This window comes from Scyliorhinus canicula, chromosome 18 (genome assembly GCF_902713615.1).
Source record: "Scyliorhinus canicula chromosome 18, sScyCan1.1, whole genome shotgun sequence".
NCBI classification, from domain to species: domain Eukaryota; kingdom Metazoa; phylum Chordata; class Chondrichthyes; order Carcharhiniformes; family Scyliorhinidae; genus Scyliorhinus; species Scyliorhinus canicula.
The window spans coordinates 5,315,421-5,339,791 of record NC_052163.1 but is presented as its reverse complement, the minus strand read 5'-3'; the positions used below and the strand labels follow the sequence as shown (position 1 = coordinate 5,339,791).

Below are 24,371 nucleotides of genomic sequence, written 5' to 3'. Positions count from 1 at the left end.
CCCCCCCCCACCAGGTGCTCTCTGCCCCCCCCCCCCAGGCTGCTCTCTGCCCCCCCCAGGCTGCTCTCTGCCCCCCCCCCCAGGCTGCTCTCTGCCCCCCCCCCAGGCTGCTCTCTGCCCCCCCCCCCAGGGCTGCTCTCTGCCCCCCCCCCCCGCAGGCTGCTTTCGGCCCCCCCCCCCCCTAGGCTGCTCTCTGCCCCCCCCCCAGGTGGCACTCTCTCTGCCCCCCCCCCCCCCCCGGCTGCTCTCTGCCACCCCCCCCCCCCCCCCCCAGGCTGCTCTCTGCCCCCCCCCAGGCTGCTCTCTGACCCCCCCACCCCCCCCGCAGGCTGCTCTCTGCCCCACCCACCCCCCCGCAGGCTGCTCTCTGCCCCCCCCCCCCACAGGCTGCTCTCTGCCCCCCCCTCCCCAGGCTGCTCTCTGCCCCCCCCCCACAGGCTTGCTCTCTGCCCCCCCCCCCCCACGCAGGCTGCTCTCTGCCCCCCCCCCCCACAGGCTGCTCTCTGCCCCCCCCCCGCAGGCTGCTCTCTGCCCCCCCCCCCCCGCAGGCTGCTCTCTGCCCCCCAGGCTGCTCTCTGCCCCCCCCCCCCCCCCCACAGGCTGCTCTCTGCCCCCTCCCCCAGCCACTCTGAGTCTCAAGCTCTCTCTCTCTGCGCTCATTTAACTCCCCGATTCCGCTCCACCGCTGACCTGGTAGCTCTGTCGTAAAAATGAAAGAAATAAAGAGCAGGTCCAGGCTGAGAGGGTCAACGTTAACATTTCAAATCGATGGATGTTCAGCAGAACTGAAAGAAGTCGAGATGTAACACGTTTTAAGCAAATGTAGAGTCGGGAAAGGGACGGACTGAAGGAAAATACAAACGGGAGTGTCCAACTATGGCTGAGGAGCAAAGAGGCTTAACGATGAGGAATGGCAGGATGGCGACAGGCAGGTGGCTCAGCAGCGGCACGGTGGCGCAGTGGTTAGCCCTGCTGCCTCACGGCGCTGAGGTCCCAGGTTCGATCCTGGCTCTGGGTCACTGTCCGTGTGGAGTTTGCACATTCTCCCCGTGTCTGCGTGGGTCTCACTCCCACAGCCCAAAACGATGTGTAGGGTAGGTGGATTGGCCACGCTAAATTGCCCCTTAATTGGTAAAATAGAATTGGGTAATCTAAATTTATGTTTAAATAAATTTAAAAAAACAAAAGGTGCGTCTTCACAAAGTGCAAGTGGGAATACTGTCTAAAGCAACAAAGTATTTAGATTTGTAACTAAATAACAACATGTTGAATCGCGTTGGTCTGGGAGGGAGACTTGTCTGTCTGGCTAATTTTAAAAAAAAATTTAGATTACCCAATTCATTTTTTCCAATTAAGGGGCAATTTAGCGTGGCCAATCCACCTACCCTGCACATCTTTGGGTTGTGGGGACGAAACCCACGCAGACACGGGGAGAATGTGCAAACTCCACACGGACAGTGACCCAGGGCCGGGATTGAACCTGGGACCTCGGCGCCGTGAGGCAGCAGTGCTAACCCACTGCGCCACCGTGCCGCCCGTTTGGCTAATTTAACTGACACAAAAACTGATAGTTTATTTGGTTTCCTTGCAGCTAATTCAATGGATTTGCTACAACAACAGATATCTGGGCTGTGTTATGCTCATCCTGCAGGCATTCCTTTATCTCAGTTATGCAACCTCTACCTGGAGACATACAAGACGCCACTAAAGCTGGCAGATTACGGCTTTCCCTCTGCGTCAAGTTTTCTGGAGCACATGAAGGATGTGGTCAGCGTGGACTGTGACGGACAAAACATCATTATTAATCCAGGCGGCGGGACAGGGGCAGCGAAGCACGACTGTCCAACTAACGGCATGTTGGAAAAGTTACCCTTGGTTAATCTGTCTGAAAACCAAATGCGGATTCCCGATACGCTTCACGGTAAGAAACGCCGCCATGTTTATTTACAAATAATGATAACCTCAGGCTAAAAATGGCACTCCATGGAATTGAGTTTGTTATTGGGAATTTGCTACTGGGAATGTGTGGAGTTGGAGAATTGTGTCTCTTGGGCAGAGTGGTTAGCACTGTGACTTCACAGCGCCAGGGTCCCAGGTTCGATTCCTGGCTTGGGTCACTGTCTGTGCGGAGTCTGCACGTCCTCTCCGTGTCTGCGTGGGTTTCCTCCGGGTGCTCCGGTTTCCTCCCACAAGCCCCAAAGAGGTGTTAGGTAATTTAGACATTCTGAATTCTCCCTCAGTGTACCCAAACAGGCACCGGAATGTGGCGATGAGGGGATTTTCACAGTAACTTCATTGCAGTGTTAATGTAAGCCTGCTTGTGACAATAATAAAGATTATTATTGTTCCCTGTTATGAATTCCCCAGTTTCTGACTGTAAGGGGTGTACATTCGTTTTTATCAATCTTTTTCTCTTTAATTACCTATAAAAACTTTTACAGTCAGTTTTTATGTTCCCCGGTAGCTTATTTTCATTTGGTATTTTTCCCCTTATTAATCAATCCCTTGGTCCACCTTTGCTGAATTTTAAACTGTTCCCAATCCTCGAATCTATTACTTTTTCTTGCTAATTTGTATGCCTCTTTGATTCGAATACTATCTCTAATTTCCTTTGTAAGCCATGGTAAGAGTAGAAGTTCCTTTTCTACTCTTGCTCCAAATAGGAATAAACAACTTTTGGAGTTCACCTATTCACTCCTTGAATGCTGCCATTGCCTGTCCGCTGTCCTTCCTTTCGCTAATGTTTCCCAGTCCATCATAGCCAACTCATACCTCACACCATCATAATTACATTTACTGAGGTTCAAGTCACTGGTCTCAGAATCAACTACCTCGCTATCCACCTTGATAAAGAATTCTACCATGTTATGGTCACTCATCCCCAATGGCTCTCTCACAACTAGATTGCCAATTAATCCTTCCTCATTGCACAACGCCCAGCCCAAGGTGGCCTGTTCCCTTCTTGGTTCCTCAACATACTGGTGGAGAAAACCATCCCATACACACTCCAGAAATACCTCCTCTATTTAACTGTGACTAATTTGACTCATCCAATCTATATGCAGATTAAAGTCACCTATAACCACAGATTTTCCTTTAACACATGCCTCTGATTTCCTGTCTAATGCTATCCCTATTACCGCTACAGTTTGGTAGTCGTAGACCACCCCAACCAATATCTTTTACCTCTTGACGTGCAGATGAGCAAAGAGCCCAAAAGGTGTGCACTGCTGAGGAGTCATTGTATTTGGGATGAAAAATAAATATATATTCAGAAAATAAAATCAGCAAAGTGCAGGAATGGGGAAATCAAAATGTTGCAAGACTGATTTAGTATGAAAATGGGGACAATTAAAGTTTAATATTTTTCTATTTGCGGCGATGAATCAGCTCGGCCGTAGATACTATTGGTTGAAGTTGTTTTCTTAGGAGGCGGCATGTGGCACAGTGGACAGCACTGGGACTGTGAATGAAAAATGAAAATGAAAATCGCTTATTGTCACGAGTAGGCTTCAATGAAGTTACTGTGAAAAGCCCCTAGTCGCCACATTCCGGCGCCTGTTCGGGTAGGTTGGTACGGGAATCGAACCGTGCTGCTGGCCTACTTGGTCTGCTTTAAAAGCCAGTGATTTAGCTGAGTGAGTGGCGCTGAGGACCCGGATTCGAATCCCAGCTTTGGGTCACTGGCTTTGCGGAGTTTACACATTCTCCTCGTGTCTGTGTGGGTCTCACCCCCACAGCCCAAAGATGTGCAGGGTAGGTGGAATGGCCATGCTAAATTGCCCCTTCATTGAAAAAAAAATAATTGGGTATTCTAAATTTTTTTTTAAAGAAGTTGTTTTCTTGGAGCTCAGAGCCTGATGTGATATGTCAGTGGATGTGATATGTCCGTGGGTGTGATATGTCCGTGGATGTGATCAGTGGATGTGATCAGTGGATGTGATATGTCAGTGGATGTGATATGTCAGTGGATGTGATATGTCCGTGGATGTGATATGTCCGTGGATGTGATCAGTGGATGTGATATGTCCGTGGATGTGATCAGTGGATGTGATCAGTGGATGTGATATGTCAGTGGATGTGATATGTCAGTGGATGTGATATGTCCGTGGATGTGATATGTCCGTGGATGTGATCAGTGGATGTGATATGTCAGTGGATGTGATATGTCAGTGGATGTGATCAGTGGATGTGATATGTCCGTGGATGTGATATGTCCGTGGATGTGATATGTCCGTGGATGTGATCAGTGGATGTGATATGTCCGTGGATGTGATATGTCCGTGGATGTGATATGTCCGTGGATGTGATCAGTGGATGTGATATGTCCGTGGATGTGATATGTCCGTGGATGTGATATGTCAGTGATGTGATATGTCCGTGGATGTGATATGTCCGTGGATGTGATATATCCGTGGATGTGATATGTCCGTGGATGTGATCAGTGGATGTGATATGTCCGTGGATGTGATATGTCCGTGGATGTGATCAGTGGATGTGATATGTCCGTGGATGTGATATGTCCGTGGATGTGATCAGTGGATGTGATCAGTGGATGTGATATGTCCGTGGATGTGATATGTCCGTGGATGTGATCAGTGGATGTGATATGTCCGTGGATGTGATCAGTGGATGTGATATGTCCGTGGATGTGATCAGTGGATGTGATATGTCCGTGGATGTGATATGTCAGTGGATGTGATCAGTGGATGTGATATGTCCGTGGATGTGATCAGTGGATGTGATCCGTGGATGTGATATGTCCGTGGATGTGATCAGTGGATGTGATCTGTGGATGTGATATGTCCGTGGATGTGATCAGTGGATGTGATATGTCCGTGGATGTGATCAGTGGATGTGATATGTCCGTGGATGTGATATGTCCGTGGATGTGATATGTCAGTGGATGTGATCAGTGGATGTGATATGTCCGTGGATGTGATCAGTGGATGTGATATGTCCGTGGATGTGATATGTCCGTGGATGTGATATGTCCGTGGATGTGATATGTCCGTGGATGTGATCAGTGGATGTGATATGTCCGTGGATGTGATATGTCCGTGGATGTGATCAGTGGATGTGATATGTCCGTGGATGTGATATGTCCGTGGATGTGATCAGTGGATGTGATCAGTGGATGTGATATGTCCGTGGATGTGATCAGTGGATGTGATCAGTGGATGTGATATGTCCGTGGATGTGATCAGTGGATGTGATCAGTGGATGTGATATGTCCGTGGATGTGATATGTCCGTGGATGTGATCAGTGGATGTGATCAGCGGATGTGATGTGTCCGTGGATGTGATCAGTGGATGTGATATGTCCGTGGATGTGATATGTCCGTGGATGTGATCAGTGGATGTGATATGTCCGTGGATGTGATATGTCCGTGGATGTGATATGTCCGTGGATGTGATCAGTGGATGTGATATATCCGTGGATGTGATATGTCCGTGGATGTGATGTGTCCGTGGATGTGATATGTCCGTGGATGTGATCAGTGGATGTGATCAGTGGATGTGATATGTCCGTGGATGTGATCAGTGGATGTGATCAGTGGATGTGATATGTCCGTGGATGTGATCAGTGGATGTGATATGTCAGTGGATGTGATATGTCCGTGGATGTGATGTGTCCGTGGATGTGATATGTCCGTGGATGTGATATGTCCGTGGATGTGATATGTCCGTGGATGTGATATTTCCGTGGATGTGATATGTCCGTGGATGTGATATGTCCGTGGATGTGATATGTCCGTGGATGTGATATGTCCGTGGATGTGATATGTCCGTGGATGTGATCAGTGGATGTGATCAGTGGATGTGATATGTCCGTGGATGTGATCAGTGGATGTGATATGTCAGTGGATGTGATATGTCCGTGGATGTGATGTGTCCGTGGATGTGATATGTCCGTGGATGTGATATTTCCGTGGATGTGATATGTCCGTGGATGTGATATGTCCGTGGATGTGATCAGTGGATGTGATATGTCCGTGGATGTGATCAGTGGATGTGATATGTCCGTGGATGTGATCAGTGGATGTGATATGTCCGTGGATGTGATATGTCCGTGGATGTGATCAGTGGATGTGATATGTCCGTGGATGTGATATGTCCGTGGATGTGATATGTCCGTGGATGTGATCAGTGGATGTGATATGTCAGTGGATGTGATATGTCCGTGGATGTGATGTGTCCGTGGATGTGATATGTCCGTGGATGTGATATGTCCGTGGATGTGATCAGTGGATGTGATCAGTGGATGTGATATGTCCGTGGATGTGATATGTCCGTGGATGTGATGTGTCCGTGGATGTGATATGTCCGTGGATGTGATATGTCCGTGGATGTGATATGTCCGTGGATGTGATATTTCCGTGGATGTGATATGTCCGTGGATGTGATATGTCCGTGGATGTGATCAGTGGATGTGATATGTCAGTGGATGTGATCAGTGGATGTGATATGTCCGTGGATGTGATATGTCCGTGGATGTGATATTTCCGTGGATGTGATATGTCCGTGGATGTGATCAGTGGATGTGATATGTCCGTGGATGTGATCAGTGGATGTGATATGTCCGTGGATGTGATCAGTGGATGTGATATGTCCGTGGATGTGATATGTCAGTGGATGTGATATGTCCGTGGATGTGATCAGTGGATGTGATATGTCCGTGGATGTGATATGTCCGTGGATGTGATATGTCCGTGGATGTGATATGTCCGTGGATGTGATATGTCCGTGGATGTGATCAGTGGATGTGATATGTCCGTGGATGTGATCAGTGGATGTGATATGTCCGTGGATGTGATATGTCCGTGGATGTGATATGTCCGTGGATGTGATCAGTGGATGTGATATGTCCGTGGATGTGATCTGTCAGTCGATGTGATATGTCCGTGGATGTGATCTGTCAGTGGATGTGATATGTCCGTGGATGTGATATGTCAGTGGATGTGATGCAGTACATGCTGAGAGATGATGACAGGCAACGCTCGAGGAAGGAATGAGAGAATGGGCTGTGTTTGTTGGTTTTCATTCTTTTCCAGTCAGACCTTCCACACTCAATGAGAACCTTTTAGACGGAGGTTTTATATTGGGTGCTGCCTCACTTCTTTCTGACGAGAGCTCTTCCTTTTCCACAGTGGACAGGATGGAAATGTTGAAGGATCAGTTGCTGCAGCTTTTCCGCCGTTTCCGAATCGGCGTCCGTTTGAAAAACTTGCAGAAGTTTTACAAAAAGGAATACGGGAAGGATTTGGACGCAGCAGACTACGAGTTCCCAACAATACAGGCCCTGGTAGAATCAATGAACGACATTCTGTATCTAACACCCACCCAAAATGGATTCATTGTCAATGCCAGAACTCGGAAACCACGGAAACGAAGCCCCCTCATTCCAGATACCTCGTTTGGTTTTTCTAAAGCTCCATCATCGACTGAGGGAGAAACTGACATTCATTGCCAACCAGAAGTGACGCCCTCTACGTCGCAGGCACCCCCTTCAAAACCCTCACCATCAGGTAATGAAATCTAGCCTGACATCTTCTGATGTATAGAATATTCAATGTTCCTGTCGTGCCTAATCACAACCTCAAGGTAACCTAATGCACTTCCCCGCCAGCAAAGTGTCTTTCAAAGTGCCGCTGGTGTTTATTATCTAGGTAAAGGCAGCATTGAATTCATGGGAGGCAGCACTCCACAACGAACAAAGAGTTGACCGTTTCGTCCATATTTGGCGATGAGCTTGTGGAAGGAACGTTAGGCCAGGAAAACATCCTGGTCTTTGGATACCCAATCTTTAGCATTGCTGTTGCAGTTGCCTCCTCATGAGCTGGTTGAGCTCTGTGTTTGAGATGTGCTGATATCAACAGTTAAAAGCCAGGCATTTCCTAGAAAAGACAGTCAAAGAGGGCATACAGCCTTAGAAAAACTGTCAGGAATGCACTAGCTGGTCTCTTAAGCTCGTTCCATCTGAAAGGATCAGTATTGCCGTGAAATTCTTTGTCAGTTATGTTTGTTTGCAAACTGCGACAAATCTGCTACCCAATGATAGGCCCTTGCCATCTCTTAGTGAAGGTCAAGGAAAGGACAGCGCGCGGCATTGAATGGGAGGTTCGTCAATGACGGGTTTTTGGGGCCTCCAAGGAGCATGCTGGGAAGTGGCTGGGTTGAGACATATGGTGGGATGGTGGCACATCTCTTACTTCCTCACCCCCACAGGAATTTTACCAGGATGTCCCTCCTGCCTTTAGACCAATTGAAGCCCCTAACTAGCCAATTAAGAGCCAGTTAAAGGCCTCTTCCTCCTTCGTTTTGGTCATGCCTGGGTGTAGCCCCAGGAGTGACCATCACTCAGGATTGCACTGCTGGCCCGTGGTGGGTGTGGACCTTAAAAAGGGATGGAAGCCGTAAATTGCCTGGAGGTGCGTGTAAAGCCCATTGGGGCCTCCATCATTGGCCGAGGCGGGGTTAACCCCGACCCTCCGGCTGACCGCTGGTTCAAGACCACTGCCTCGCTACGCAGGCAACCCGGGCAAGCAAACCCTGACATCTTTGCTTGTGGGCTCCTGGGAGGAGATCCTTTATTCATAAGCACAATGTCAATCAAAGGACCCAGAGGCGATGTAGGGCACCCACCGGCAACCTGACCCCAGTTGCCTTCCAAAGTTTCCCCCGATTAACTCAGATTCTCTATCCACAGATATCGAGTATTTCCATCATTTTATGTTTTCATCTTAATCTATTACCTGATTCCAAATTAGCATTTAGTAAATATTGTGCATATTCTGCACTGGTTAACTCTATGGTGTTGCATTTGAGTAAAGATTAAATATAGTCTTCCAATCAATTAGGGCTCAGGACCAAGCGATATGTCGAGTCAGATTTGCAAACATTTAAAGTTTTGAGTTCCATCCATTTTGAAGTTCAATCCTTATATTTTCCAATTATATGTTCCACTGTCCATTTAGAATAGAGATCACATTTGTTGGCAGATTGTGTGTTGTAACCCACATGAGCGAGATTCTTTTTTTTTGTTATAAATTTAGAGTACCCGATTCATTTTTTTCCAATTAAGGGGCAAATTAGCGTGGCCAATCCACCTGCCCTGCACATCTTTGGGTTGTGGGGGCGAAATCCCCACAATGATGGTGATTGAGGATGTGCTGGGGCAGGAAACTGCAGACACAATACAGCCCATAGCGTGGGAGCCCAGTTTAGGGCGGCTGCAACTGTACTTTGTCCATCACACTGAGGTGCCTGTTAATCACGCAAAGGACATTCTCACTTTGAAGATAAGGCTTTGACTTTGCAAGTACAATACTCCAGTATTTGACGTAAATGGACAAATGGATACCAGCCCCAGGTCACTGTCCGTGTGCAGTTTGCACATTCTCCCCGTGTCTGCGTGGGTCTCACCCCCACAACCCCAAAGATGTACAGGGTAGGTGGATCGGCCACGCTGAATTGCCCCTTAATTGGAAAATTAAAAAAAAAGATTGACGATATATGTTGGAATTGTCAATGGGTAGGGTGGGATCCACCCTCTTTGTCATAAAGTCCAGAAAGGAGATTTATTACAATTAAATCAAGGCCAGCAGATCCTGGGCGGAATTCTCCCATCGGGAGACAAACAGCCGACGCCGGAGTGAAACCCGGAGTGTTTCACTCCGGTGTCGGAGGCTGCTCCTCGCCCCCTATTCTCTCCCCCCCCCCCCCCCCCCCCGGGGGGGCTAGGAGCGACGGTGCGTGAATTCCGCGCGCCGGGCATTGACGCTTGCGTCAAAGCGGTGGGTCCGGAATGACGCGGCCGGTGGCACCGAAGTGATGTCAGCCGCGCAGGTTGGCCGGTGCCGACCCACGCATGCGCGGTTGCCGTCTTCCCCTCCGCTGCCCCGCAAGACATGGCGGCTTGATCTTGTGGGGCGGCGGAGGGAAAAGAGTGCGTCTTTTAGAGACGCCGGCCCGACGATCGGTGGGCACCGATCGCGGGCCAGACACCTCCTGAGCACGCCCGTGGTGCTCGATCCTCCCTCCGCCTCCCACAGGCCCCACACTCACCGGTCGCGCGCTGTTCACGCCGGCAGCGACCAGGTGTGGTTGGCGCCGGCGTGAACCAGTCGGGTTCGGCAGGCCACTCGGCCCATCCGGGCCGGAGAATCGCCGGTCGCCGTGAGAAACAGCGAGCGGCGATTCTCCGAGTGGCCTGTCGCAAAACGCAACACGCCATTTTGGGGGGGGGGGGTGGGAGAATCGCGGGGGGTGCCAGAGCGGCGTGGTGTGATTCACCCGGCCCTCCCGCGATTCTCTCCCCCGGCGTGGGGTGCGGAGAATCGCGCCCCATATATTTCCAGCCATATTGTTAGCTTGTTGCCATGGTAGCAGATTGTTATTTTATAATAATAATCTTTATTGGTGTCACAAGTTGGTTTTCATTAATATTGCAATGAAGTTCCTGTGAAAAGCCCCTTGGAAGGTGAAAGGCTTCCAGTCTCTGCTGGAATGGTTCACGTCTTTGGGTGCCCTCAAGAGAGACTGTGCAGAGTCTGCACGTCCTCCCCGTGTGTGCGTGGGTTTCCTCCGGGTGCTCCGGTTTCCTCCCACAGTCCAAAGAGGTGCGGGTTAGGTGGATTGGCCATGCTAAATTGCCCTTAGTGTCCTAAAAAATAAGGTTAATGGGGGTTGTTGGGTTACTGGTATAGGGTGGATACGTGGGCTTGAGTACGGTGATCATTGCTCGGCACAACATCGAGGGCCGAAGGGCCTGTTCTGTGCTGTACTGTTCTAATTCTAATTCTAATTCTAATTAAATGGGAAGTCACCTGGGTAAACTGGAATAAATGTGAACCCGCTTCGGCCCTTGTGACAGACAGCTCGGTGTTCTGATGGTGTGGAGTTAACAAGGTTGTGTGGTTTGCATGATTGAATTGTTTTAATTTTGTTAATCTAACCTGTGGGTGTGTGACTTCTGTGGTTATTGTACTTTTATAAAGATGAACTGGTTCTACCTTATTGCAGAATAATTCTTTGTGCTTTTCGGATAAAGATTCTGCATGTTTGGAATTACTTCACAAATTAAGTGAGATGTGACCTTCACACAAGTTCCCAGTAAGGCAGCTTGTTAAGTGCACCTTTATAGTCCTGTTCCTCATTGTAATTGTAACCAAAGAGTTTTAACAATCCTTGTCTTCTGCCAGGTTGCCATGTGAGGGTACTTATGGAGGAAATTGAAAATCTGATCAAAGATAAGCCCAATGGCATTCCAATACGGCGAATAGGTAAACTGTACAGGAGGGTTTATCAACGCCCCCTCAATATACAACATTATGGATTCAATACTGTTCAGCTGTTTCTTCGCCTTATGAAGCATAGGGTATTCGTTCAACACTCAGGAACATACAGCCTGGTTTTCGAGACCAAGTCTGCAGCAGGTATGGTTTAACAAGTAGAATAAACTAGTTGTTCTCTTACTAAGTTTAAAGGCAACTTCATAGTAATGGCCTGGAGGTAAACTGAAATGAAGTATAAAATGTAGAGCCTCGGGTGGCATGCGGCGCAGTGGTTAGCACTGGGACTGCGGCGCTGAGGACCCGGGTTCGAATTCCGGCTCTAGGTCACTGTCCGTGTGGAGTTTGCACATTCTCCCCGTGTTTGCATGGGTTTCACCCCCCACAACCCAAAGATGTGCAGGTTCGGTGGATTGGCCACGCTGAATTGCCCCTTTGTGGGGGTGAAACCCACGCAGACACGGGGAGAATGTGCAAACTCCACACGGACAGTGACCCAGAGCCGGGATCGAACCTGGGACCTCGGCGCCGTGAGGCTGCAGGGTTCACCACATACTCAGCGGCCTGCGCTCCTTCAATACCGTCCGGCATTGCCATGATCCGGTGATCCTCCTGGAGTGGTGTCCAAGATTCTCAAACTTCTCCCTCAGCCTTTGTAGGCTGCTCCTCCCCATCCCTGCCTCTACCGAGGTCAATCGGCCCTCGTGCTCCCCCATCGACTCCTCCATCTTCTGGATTGCCTCCTGCCTCTGCTCCACACCCTCAATCGCCATCCTAATCGGCTCCACCGCTTTAGCCAGGTCCATGAGGCCGTCTTCCTTTGCTGGAACTTGTTGTTGAGAAGGTTCACCAGCTGCTCGATAGACCACTGGGCAGGCCCACCACTCTCTGCCATCTTTTCCCGTATCGCACCTCCATTCCTCTCTCTGTCCAGCTGCTGCCTCTTCCTCGTTCCGCTCCTTGTCCGATAAGCCACAGACCAGTCTCACCAGAGGAGTATTACATTCCCTCAGCTCTCGTGCACCGTTTGCCATCCAACACCCCTTGGATTGCGTGGAGAAAGACCAAAAACACTACCCTGAGCGGGAGCCACCAGATATGTGACCACTCACTCCAGGGCTGTCAGTGGAAGTCCAAGGCTGCATATTTGAACTTGCTTTCGAACATATCTTTTGGGATTAGAAAGGAGAGAGATTGGAAATAGTTTTTACAGGATTCTGAGATCAAATCAAAGGTGAAACCTGGCCCGTCCTGTATACTTTTGGATGCATTGTTTTATTTAGCAGTGGATAACATGTGTCCAGTTCTACCCCCATATCCTGGTAACGAAATGGGGCTTGCCAGCTATTTAAATCTGTATCCACAAAGTAACAGCCTTCTCTGCAGACTCTTGTTTGGCTTGGGAGCAGTGTCATGTGATTGTTGAGGAATCTGGAACGTCAGACTTGCAGATCTACTCAGAGTCCGAAGGGAAAATGAAATGGAAAAATGTCCCATTTCATTGTTCAGATCTTTTATTTAAAAAAAAGAATCCTGTCTTTGTTACAAATTAATTCAGTATTTTAGTGATACATATTTCAGAAATACATTTCTGTAACAAAATACCCCACAAGCACATCCAGGAAGTCTTATCAGGTATTTTTATTTTGCAACAATGGGGCAATCAGCTGCTGGATGTCTGTGGTAGACTTTTGCAATCTCCACTGATGCGTAAATCTTCCCACACTATCCACAAATAAGCACTGAGCTATTTAACCAGAGGTATAACATTAAAGAGTACATGTCAATCAGTTGTGATTACAGTAGCACAGTGATGGTTATACTGAGCTGTGAATTGCAAAACCTGGTCTAATGATCTGGAGACACGAGTTGAAATCCCACCGTAATTAAATAAATCTGGAGTAAAAAGCTGATGAGGATTGTCATTTTAAAAGCCAGTCGAATACACTTAAAGTCTTTAGGATAGGAAACCTGCTGGCCTTTGCCAGTCTGTGTGATGAAATAGTTTGAATTCAGGGCTGTGGATTAGAGGTAATTACAGATGGGAAATTAAACTTTGGACTTGTCAATAGCAGCCACATTCTGCGAATTAATTTTTAAAAATTGTGCCGTCCTTATTTTAAATTTCCACACCATTTGTGGCAATTTCAACTTGTGCTATTTACCATTATACTGTAACATTTTTACAATGTGTATGTGTGTTTCTCTCTCTCTCCCTGTGAGTTACAAGGACAATAGGAATGGTTTTGGGGTGGGGGGGGGGGGATAAAAGAATGTTTTCAGGGCTGTCTCTTTCGACTTCAGTTTGCCTTTCATTTCCTGATGGCTGGTAAGTTTCAGTTTCGTTTCATCATCACCACCATCATGCTCCTCATTGGGTGAGAGCTCTGTAGCTGTTGCAACACAAGGAAAGAGACGTATTTAGGAGAGAAGAAACAACAGATGACTAGGGTGTCTGCTTTTCCAGCTAGGCTGATGTTTACAATCACATTTTCTGGCTGAATCTGAGCTTTGGTTTCAAGGTAAGGAAGAAGCAGCTTTTGTAGCAAACACTACTCCTGGTGATTTTAATCAGCATTGTTTGTTGGCTTGGTGATTTTAGTAAACACTATTCTCTTGACAATTTTGATAAGCACTGTATTCTGTTAAATTATTGTGGTTGTGCTTTTTTGATATTAATATTTTAGGTTTTCTCTGCGGCAGTCTAATGAACAGATTGAGTTGCTGGAGATGTGTGGTTGTAGTAATAAAGTATATTTTCATAGATCATAGAATTTACAGTGCAGAAGGAGGCCATTCGGCCCATCGAGTCTGCACCGGCTCCTGGAAAGAACACCCTACCCAAGGTTAACACCTCCACCCTATCCCCATAACCCAGTAACCCCACCCAACACTAAGGGCAATTTTGGACACTGAGGACAATTTATGTCCAGTCCACCTAACTTGCATATCTTTGGACTGTGGGAGGAAACCGGAGTACTGATATTGCTGTGAAGGGTACATCTGTACACAGCTGTGAAAGATAAAGGGTTCTATCTGTTCCCTCCTGCTGCAAATCATAATTCTATTCACCAGTCCTGCGCACAGAGTGGGCACCAGGTGACCTTGTTCTTCAGAGTTCAACCAGTGCACCTCTCGAATCAGTTACAAGGTGTGAGTGGTCGCTGTCCATGTGGGGTTGGTACATTCTTGCCGTGTCTGCGTGGGTCTCACCCCCAGAAGGTGTGCAGGGTAGGTGGATTGGCCACGCTAAATTGTCCCCCAGTTCAAAACATTTTGAAAAGTTGTTGCGTCAGAGTCGGCTCAGGAATGACTTCATCATTTTCCTTTCCATCCTTCCCTATGGGAATTCGCCTTACAGTGGCACAGCTCTGTGATATCACCACTCAGATCAAGCATTCATTGTGTGTGGGGGGGGGGTTTGAACCAGCACGCTACCCCACGCTACCATTTCTAGCAGATATCTGTCTTCCGGCAGGAGTTTCTCTGAACCTTTGCTGGTAACCATTAGCAGCACCTGCCGATTATATAACAACAAATTGAAAAGTAGTTTCGTCGTTAATTAAACAGAGAACCGAAAGGCATTGTTTAATCCAGCCCACATGTCTAAGTCTCTGTAATAAGTGAGGATGAAATTCATGTGTCGCATTTTTTTGCCATACTTTCAAAGACTTCAGAAGGGCTTTCTTTGGTGCTCAAAGCAACAATTGCAAATAGCAGATACCTGCAATGTGTGACTAGAGATTGCAATAGTTTGTAAAATATGTAACTAGAATGGAGCTTGGGCAGTTATTTAAGAGTTTCCGCTATATTGTGGTTATAATTTTTATAATCAAATTTTAATGTTGGCACAGGGACGATATCCTCCTTGAACAGTCTTGATGCTGGGTTTAGAAAAGCAAGTTTCCTGTTATTGCTCAGAATGAGTCAGCTGTTTTAGAGCAGGGCTGTCGTCGTCACTTGAATCAGACTTACTGAAAAGTTCTTGGGAGCTGAGGGCAATGTCTGGAGTATCAGCTGATGTGAGATTCTTATAGACCTTACTCGGCCGCCCCCTGGGGAGCGAGGGTAGATCCTAGTATCTGTTGTCAGAGAGGATCTGGGAGAATTGGAGAAGGTCGTCAGGGTCTGAAGCTTGTCAGCAAATGGAAGGGATTCTGGGATTGGCGGAGGGGAAGTCGGAAGAGTGCGTCTTCGGATGTAGCACCAGTGTGGGGGGAGCGGGGTGGTGGTCTTGGAGGAAGTAGCATGTTTGGGCCCAACTTGGAGATATTGGGGTTTCTGGGATCCATCTGACAGTACTGGAGTGAATAATCTTTTCTTTAAATATTTTTTTTATTCTCCTTTTTCACATTTTCTCCCAAATAATCAGTAACGAATACAATGTCAATCCCCATATCAATAACAACGATCCCATCCTCCCACCAGACCCCCAAACATTGGCCCGCATGTTAACATAAACAAATGACAAAAAGGAATCATCCATAGTCACCATTAACACAGACAGTCCCCCTCCCCCCCAACCTTCCCAGCCCCAACCCCCCTAATGTTTGATGTAATCCAATTCTCGAAAGTGTATAATGAATAACACCCATGAATTGTAGAACCCCTCCATCCTTCCCCTCAGTTCAAATTTGACCTTTTCAAGCGGTAAGAATTCCAGCAGGTCCCCCCGCCACGCCAGGGCACAGGGTCGAGAGGTTGATCTCCACCCTAACAGGATCCGCCTTCGGGCGATCAATGAGGCGAAGGCTACAACATCTGCCTCCGCGCCCGTTTCCAACCCTGGCTGGTCCGACATGGAGTGAACAATCTTGTTGGGGAAACGGAGTCCAGCCAATCGATAGCCAGGCCGCCTGCTTCGGGCTATCAGCTGCCACCTTTCCCATAAGCCCTTTAGTGTTTACCCCAGCTCCCCCTATCTCCTCATCATCGGAAAATCCTTTTCCTATTTTCCTGTCCTGCCACAATTTGCCTGTCAGATCCAGTATCGCATTGGCTGAAGTACTCGCTCCTCGTGTTCAGAAACCTGGAAGTAAGTTCAAATCCCACCATTTGGCAGTTGGAGGAAGTTACATTCAGTTAATTAAATAAATGTGAGCAGCACGGTGCCGCAGTGGGTTAGCACTTCTGCCTCACGGAACCGAGATCCCAGGTTCAATCCCGGACCCGGGTCACTGTCCGTGTGGAGTTTGCACATTCTCCCCGTGTTTGTATGGGTTTCACCCCCACGGCCCAAAGATGTGCAGATTAGGTGGATTGGCCACGCTAAATTGCCACTTAATTGGGGAAAATGAATTGGGTACTCTAAATTTTAAAAAAAATTTTTACGGTTAATTATATAAATGTGGAATTAAAAACTAGAATCAGTGATGATGAGCGGGGGCTGGATTTTACAGGGTGTTGTAGTTGCCTTCTTTAAAAACCTTTTTTAATATAATTATCGTTGCGTGTATTAATCGCCAATGTATAAGCAGTTTATGATAGAACACGGCATTTTCTAAGTTACTTACCTGAAATAAACCTATTTTAGATGCAAATGCCAGGAAAGGATTGAGAGGCTAGTTCTTGTTTCTGTTGGTGGGGTGGTGGGGGGGAGGGTGCAAAAGGCTGAGGGATAATCTAATTGAGATATTTGTAATTGTGAAAGAGTGCACTTACAGAGACTGTTTCTTCTTCGTGGCCAAGCATGTCTAAAGGTCATCCAGATAAGATAGTCATGAAGAAATCTCATAATGAATTCAGGAAAGCCTTTTCCACCCTGGAAGTGATTGATGCAAATGGTGGAGAGGCTATTTAGAGGAATCTAGACCAACATCTGAGGGAGAAGCGAATGGAGGGTCACAGGGGTGGATTTATGAAGAAAGATGGAAGAAACGTTGCGTTAAGTGTAAACATCAACCTAGCCTGATTGGGTCGAACAACCTGGTTTCTGTGCGATAAATTCGATCTTCAGTTTGTTTCAAGCCGTTTACAAAACAGGTCTTCAATGATCGCCGAGGTCGGGCACACTCTCAACTCCTGTTTTGTGGATTGCAAATTGGGAACTTTCTCACCCTACACTCAATATCCGCAACTGTGCTTGAGTGTTCCTTGATTATTGAGGTAGAAAGATCCAGCACAAACCAGCACTTTTGAAACTGGTTGAGGCCGTCAACTCAATATAATTAAGGCATTAAAAGACAATGGATTTTGAATTTATTAAAAACAAAATTTAGTGTATCGATTTCATTTTTTCCAATTAAGGGGCAATTTAGCGTGGCCAATCCACCTACCCTGCACATCTTTGGGTGAGCACAGTAAGCTGTCTTACAACACCAGGTTAAAGTCCAACAGGTTGGTTTCAAACACGAGCTTTCGGAGCTAGTGAATCCTGAGGAAGGAGCAGTGCTCCGAAAGCTAGTGATTTGAAATAAACCTGTTGGACTTTAACCTGGTGTTGTAAGACTTCTTACTGTACTCACCCCAGTCCAACGCCGGCATCTCCACATCATCTTTGGGTTGTGGGGGCAAAACCCACGCAAACACGGGGAGAATGTGCAAACTCCAAACGGACAGTGACCCAGGGCCGGGATCGAACCTGGGACCTCGGCGCCGTGAGGCAGTTGTGCTAACCACTAGGCCACCGTGCTGCCCAATTTTTTTAATTTTGAAATATGTATTTAAGCATCTCCTTTTGCACAAGAAAACTTTGATAAATAGGTTGTGGAGGAAAAACATTTTTTTGTTTGTTTTTTTAAATTTAGAGTACCCAATTCATTATTTCCAATTAAGGGGCAATTTATCGTGGCTGATCCACCTACCCTGCACATCTTTGGGTTGTGGGGGTGAGACCCACGCAGACACGGGGAGAATGTGCAAACTCCACACGGACAGTGACCCAGAGCCGGGATCGAACCTGGGACCTCGGCGCCGTGAGGCAGCAATGCTAACCACTGCGCCAACGTGCTGCCCTGAGGAAAAACATTTTTTGAGTGATTTAATTGGTTCTTTGACAAAGTGTGACAGACATGCATTTATGGTTTTCCCATTGGAAATGTTGGTCGGGAGGCTCGTGTTTGCCTATATGCACAATTATTCACAATGGCTTGTGTCCTATTTGGGAAAATCCAATCGAATCAATCATGTGCAATGTTGCTACTCCCATAACCTCCACGCTGTTGGTATTGGTGGCTGCAGTTCTTCTGTGGGTGCTGCCCACACATTCTTAATGACTGGTGGTCACCTCAGTCTTGACCGCCTCTGGCTTGCACTGATGAATTCGAGCTGGCCATTGGAAAAGGCATTAGATTAGCGTAATTGGTTTTTTAGAGGTCCACATGCTGTTTTTACATTAAAAGGGACCTAAAATTGTATAAAATTAACCCTATTGTGTTCTCCTAGGCAAATTAATGGAAAAGCTCCGTGAGGACATACTGGGACTGTTCTCGGCTGACCTTAAAGCCATTGCTGAAACAAAACTAAATGAAATCTACAGCAAGACCTATGGGCGAAACCTAAGAACAAAATCGTATGGATTCGGCTCCATAAAAGAGCTCATCAAATCCATGAATGATGTGCTGGAGCTGGTGCCCATGCGAGGGGGGAACTATATCAAACTCAAGTCCACGCAAGCCTGCGGAATAGCAAAAACAGGGACGAACAATTCTCAAGAATCAAAGCCAGCTTCTGCAGCACCTGTTCCGGTGCCCGCTCGTGTGCCCGTTCCTGTGCCCGCTCGTGTGCCCGTTCCTGTGCCCGTTCCGGTGCCCGTTCCTGTGCCCGCTCGTGTGCCCGTTCCTGTGCCCGCTCCGGTGCCCGTTCCTGTGCCCGCTCCGGTGTCCATGCCAAGTATGGAAAGTGTGAACAAAAGCTCTTCAAGGTCTTGCATCTTTCCAATCGCTCCACAGCCACAAGGTATTTCAATTTTCAAATCACTAATCTGGACTAAAATTCTCCCATGTGAAACAGGAATAATACGCAGTTTATTGTCATTGAGGTGAGGTCAGGCTTCCCTTTTATAAAACCATTGACTTTTTCCAGGTGCCCTTAACATGCTCCACCCAGACCTTCATCTAACCCCCATCAACATATTTTTCTCTTCCTTTCTCCCTTCTGTAAGTCATCCTTTGCCCACCTTTTTCATGGCGAAAGATGTGTCAATCTTTTCCTGATATTAGGGGCAGCACGGTAGCATGGTGGTTAGCATAAATGCTTCACAGCTCCAGGGTCCCAGGTTCGATTCCCGGCTGGGTCACTGTCTGTGAGGAGTCTGCACGTCCTCCCCGTGTGTGTGTGGGTTTCCTCCGGGTGCTCCGGTTTCCTCCCACAGTCCAAAGATGTGCGGGTTAGGTGGATTGGCCATGATAAATTGCCCGTAGTGTCCTAAAATGTAAGGTTAAGGGGGGGTTGTTGGGTTATGGGTATAGGGTGGATACGTGGGTTTGAGTAGGGTGATCATTGCTCGGCACAACATCGAGGGCCGAAGGGCCTGTTCTGTGCTGTACTGTTCTATGTTCTATGTAAAGTGTGTCCCTTCACGGTTTAAAAAAAAGTGAATTAGGTAATCACCAGAAGTGGAAAATTTTGCAGGTTGCTGGGAAATGGCAGGGGAGTAGGAGCAGCTGCTAAATTGCTCTGATGGACAGCCAGCACAGATGGGTCAATGTTCTTTCTTTTTTAAATCTTTTTTTTATAAATTTAGTGTGGCCAATTCATTTTTTCCAATTTTTAGGGGCAATTTAGCGTGCTCAATCCACCTAGCCAGCACATCTTTGGGTTGTGGGGGCGAGACCCACTCAGACACGGGGAGAATGTGCAAACTCCACACGGACAGTGACCCAGAGCCGGAACCTGGGACCTCGGTGCCGTGAGACAGCAGGGCTAACCACCATGCCGCCCCGGTCAATGTTCTTTCTATCGGGCTGTCAACCCCATTCGATAATTCTATTCCGAGAACAAGGGATGATGAATCAACGAGATTTAAAAAAAAAAATTTAGAGTACGCAATTATTTTTTCCAATTAAGGGATAATTTAGCGTGGCCAATCCACCTCTTTGGGTTGTGGGGGTGAGACCCACGCAGACACGGGGAGAATGTGCAAACTCCGCACGGACGAGACCCGGGGCCAGGATTGATCCCGGGTTCTCAGTGCGGTAGGCAGCAGTGCTAACCCCTGCGCCACCCTGCCGTAAATTAGGACAATAGCAGAGTTTTGATGACTTCAGATATCCGGAGGGTAGGGTGTGGGAAGCCAGCTAGGAGTGCGTTGGAATAACCAACAAAATAGTGGCAATAAAGACATGGATGAGGGGTTCAGCAGTAGACAAGCTGAAAACAGCTCTGATGTGCATCCTTCCTGAAAAGAACACTATTTTAATCAATTCTCTCTGACTTACTGTCTGTTTTATAAAGTTGAAATGTGTTAATTTTCTTAAACCACATCTAAATTCTGACAGTTTGGTATGGTCTAATACACCAAAATCTTCTGACTTTACCTATTGGATCCTTGGGACAGCAATTTTGAAAAACTTTCCAAACATTGATGCTGTTGAGTTATGATAAGGTTAATGAATATATATGCGTGTAGTTAATGTGCAATGTGTTTTAAAACCTTTTGTATCTTAATATGGTTGAAAGTTGGCAGCAGAGTCCACAAGAGCATGATGGCTTATTTCGCCTCTTGATTTATCTTCCCTCCTTCAGAAGAGCGTATTCTCCCCCATCACCCCTTCATTTATCCTCCCTTTCCTTCCTTCCCTCTACCCTTTCCCCGAATGGTGGTTTTTTTTTTGTGTCATTTATTTAGAAAGAAGAAATAGTAACAGCGTCTTTAAATGAAAGTTGAGCCCAGTATTATGATCTTTAATTAACTGCAGGGAAATATGCCAACGGCTAATGTTTTTTTCCTTGTTCAGCAGCCATACATGGAGTTCCTATTCCAATGTATAGGCCGAATATAACACCACTGAATGGCATCCTCTGTGGCCCACCATTAATGCCTTTGCCTAGCATCCTTGGGCCAGGCTCCATAGGACCACGAATAACATTTGGTTTCCCAGAACGCAAAACAGCCTCGCCGGCATTGTCAACAGCATCTTCAGAGGACGATACTGAGAAAAATGGAGCCTGGGCAAATCTGAGAAGTTACCAAAAGGAAGACACATCAATGAAAGACCCTGTGCCCGCGTCCCACTTAATTCGCCCGGCACCAATGGTTATCGCAAATTGTACAATGCAACCAACTGAATCTTACACATTTCATCAAAATCTCATTGCTTCAGTAAAGCCAGGACAACGTTCAGCTTCACCCGCACTGTCAACAGCGTCTTCAGAAGACTTTCCTGCATTGGACACAAAAATATCAAAAGAGGAGTTGAAAAAGTTGAAAGAGGAGGAACTGAGGAAGAGGAGATCAAAGGACCGATACCCCCAAAATTTCTTTCCACGCATAAGGGAGGAACATAGATCTGCCATGCAGGCGATGGAGACATTAGACCCAGGTACGCTGGGGTGCTATCGAAATAAACCCCTCAATTTGGAAGATGTGAACCAGCGGATTGATGAGTTCATTCGTGCCCTTGCTGCTGAAGGAGAACATGTGACTGAAGCGAAGGTATGTAAAGAATGGACTCTTTGAAACATTAATTTGATCTGCGGTAGTGAGAATAGCATTTTTTAATAGACACGGGAACATATATAAGATATCTGGGGAGGAGTCAGCCATGTGCCCCTTTGAACCTCCTCTTTGATTCAATAAGATCGTGGCTAAACCTCACCATCAGTGCTTTGCTGCTGCACTATCCCAATATTTCTCATTTCCTTTGTGCCCAAAAGTCTTATTGAAATAGTCTCGGTCATAAATATACGTGTCGATTGAGCAGTCCTCTTGGCTAGAGAATGCCTACACTGCTTCACCAGAGGATATACTGGGAAAATACTGGTAATATTTTGGAATATATACATATATCCTATATACAGATATAATATGTGTGCTGTCTCTCTTCTCCGATATGTCCTGATTCACCATTCAGACATCACAATGTGGGTCAAAACAAACTACAACCTATCAGTTCTGAGATGAGCTTCTGCAGGCGAGATCTATTATGTGACTGTACGTTTACATTCTGCTTCAATCAGCATAAAGTACAAGTGTTAGAACAAAATAAATATAGACAGAAATACATTTTGATGCATGCACAGGTTTACCTTTTTAAAACTTTTTGAGATAAATTAAAGCCAGGCATCATCAGCATTTTCTTTCTCAGCAACTAAAGCCTGCACGATAGAACCACAGCTCACTGCAACTAAACATTTGTGCTCTCTCTCTCCCCTTTCTTTTTTCTCTGTCACGCTCACTCTCTCCCTCTTCCCCTCTCTCGAAAGCGTGCTCTCACTCTTTCTCTCTTTCTATATCCAGGTGGTGGGCAGAGTTTGCAACCACTTCAAGATTCAAAGCCTGAAAGATATTGGGGTCTGGCAACCTGTCAAACAACTCCCCGCGATTCAAGAACTTCGTCGAACACAGCGAGAAATCACCATTTTTATCGAAGTAAGTAGCGAGTCGACCCGATACGGTGTTCCGGCAGGGTAGGATTTCTGCTCTCCCAGCCCTGCCTTTGCTTCCAGCACAGGCCTCAATAGGAACGAAGGAACCTTTATCAGTCGTGGCTTTTTACAGCTGTGACACTTGTTTTTTCCTTTGAAAATGACTCTTTACTTTTCTTCTGCCCTAATGTCCGACAAGATACCTTCTCAAAACGAAGCGAATTAATGCTTCTTATTACATATTTTCAGGCTTTTGAAAGTATCCGGTGTGTCTGTACTCTTTATGAGCTGAATCAGTGCTTGGCGTCCCTGAAGAACAAGCAAACCTTTGAAGATTTGAAACTTGGCCCTTTATGCAAGCAACCCCTTGTGCACAGGATGTTCAAAGTGCCCCAGTCGCTGAAGGATGAGGATATTTTTGAAATTGAGACAGTGGATATTTTACAGGTACAGTGGCATGTTTGATTGGTATAAAACTGTCTGCGTGAATGAGGGACTAACTTACAATGAGGTTAGTTTCTTTCATCAAGAGCTGAATAAATTGTGTTTCTGTTTATTATGTCGCTTTTTTTGCAACTTACCAAATGTGTAAACCTTAAGACTGGTCAGGCCAATCCTATTGCTGATGGTTACTGGAGAGGCTGGGTAAAAGTTTACTTTGGTGCGGTAAAGTTTTAGTGAGATCTTCCGACACCTGTGAACCCTTGGTTCTGTCATCCCATGGCCATGCGTTAGTTGTCACCAAGAGAGTAGGCGGTTAATTTGTCCACAGGCTTCCTCCAGTGTTACCTTTCCAGCTACATCACACCATCTCATGGTTGCTTACCCATGTTGCCCCCTTTCGTCTTCCAACAGCCAGGGAGACATGCAGAGGCTTAGCACAGATCAGGGATTGTGTAGTGTCAGTATTACAATTGATGGTTCTGCCCATGTCCATCTTTCATGCTACCCTATATTAGGAGAGCAGTGTTAAAATCTGCATGTAAACGTTCAGAATCTCTTGATTGTCAATGCACGTTTAATTGGTTCCATTCTGTTTATTATATTCTTTATTATTCTTTGAAATGTCATCACAAAAACCTGCAGACATTCACCGGTAACCTTTCCCCCTCCAGAGTCTCCAGCAATATAGAAGAAACAAACGGGCACAAAAACTAGATTTGGCTGATTTCATAAAGCACTTAGCAGATCAGTATCACTGTGACTCGCCATACGAGCTTGGAATCAGAATTACTAGCATCGGACTTCTGATATCAGTAAGTTGCCTTTATTTTGTTTTGATAGATGGTTTCATTTCAGCCGGTCATGCATGATCATTTACTGCCCTCCTAATGCTAAAGGTGCTGATTCCGATTTGGAAGCCATCAGCTCTTTAGTAACTGCTGAAGTTGGCGCTCTACGCCTGTCAGTTGTTATCCAAACTGTTCCGTAAATGCCTGCCTTTTCAATCGGCCTATCCGTGGAGGTAGAGGCAAACAATGCCACGAAACCTTTGCCCTGATTCGCGCGTTCACCAAACTTTTTGAGGCGAGCATTCTAAATTTCCATGTT

The 24,371-nt window shown here is 46.7% G+C and overlaps 1 protein-coding gene across 1 annotated transcript in view; it reads left to right on the top strand.

Moving 5' to 3' along the window:
- Positions 1–1,592: 1,592 nt before the first annotated feature.
- Positions 1,593–24,371, top strand: part of LOC119953516 — a 35,463-nt gene continuing 12,684 nt past the window's right edge. The window contains exons 1-8 of the mRNA XM_038777880.1: positions 1,593–1,921; positions 7,152–7,529; positions 11,205–11,438; positions 18,678–19,190; positions 21,191–21,888; positions 22,693–22,824; positions 23,070–23,267; positions 23,936–24,076. Of these exons, the coding sequence (XP_038633808.1) occupies positions 1,600–1,921; positions 7,152–7,529; positions 11,205–11,438; positions 18,678–19,190; positions 21,191–21,888; positions 22,693–22,824; positions 23,070–23,267; positions 23,936–24,076 (2,616 nt within the window). The 5' untranslated portion in view covers positions 1,593–1,599. The remainder of the gene's footprint in view (positions 1,922–7,151; positions 7,530–11,204; positions 11,439–18,677; positions 19,191–21,190; positions 21,889–22,692; positions 22,825–23,069; positions 23,268–23,935; positions 24,077–24,371) is intronic.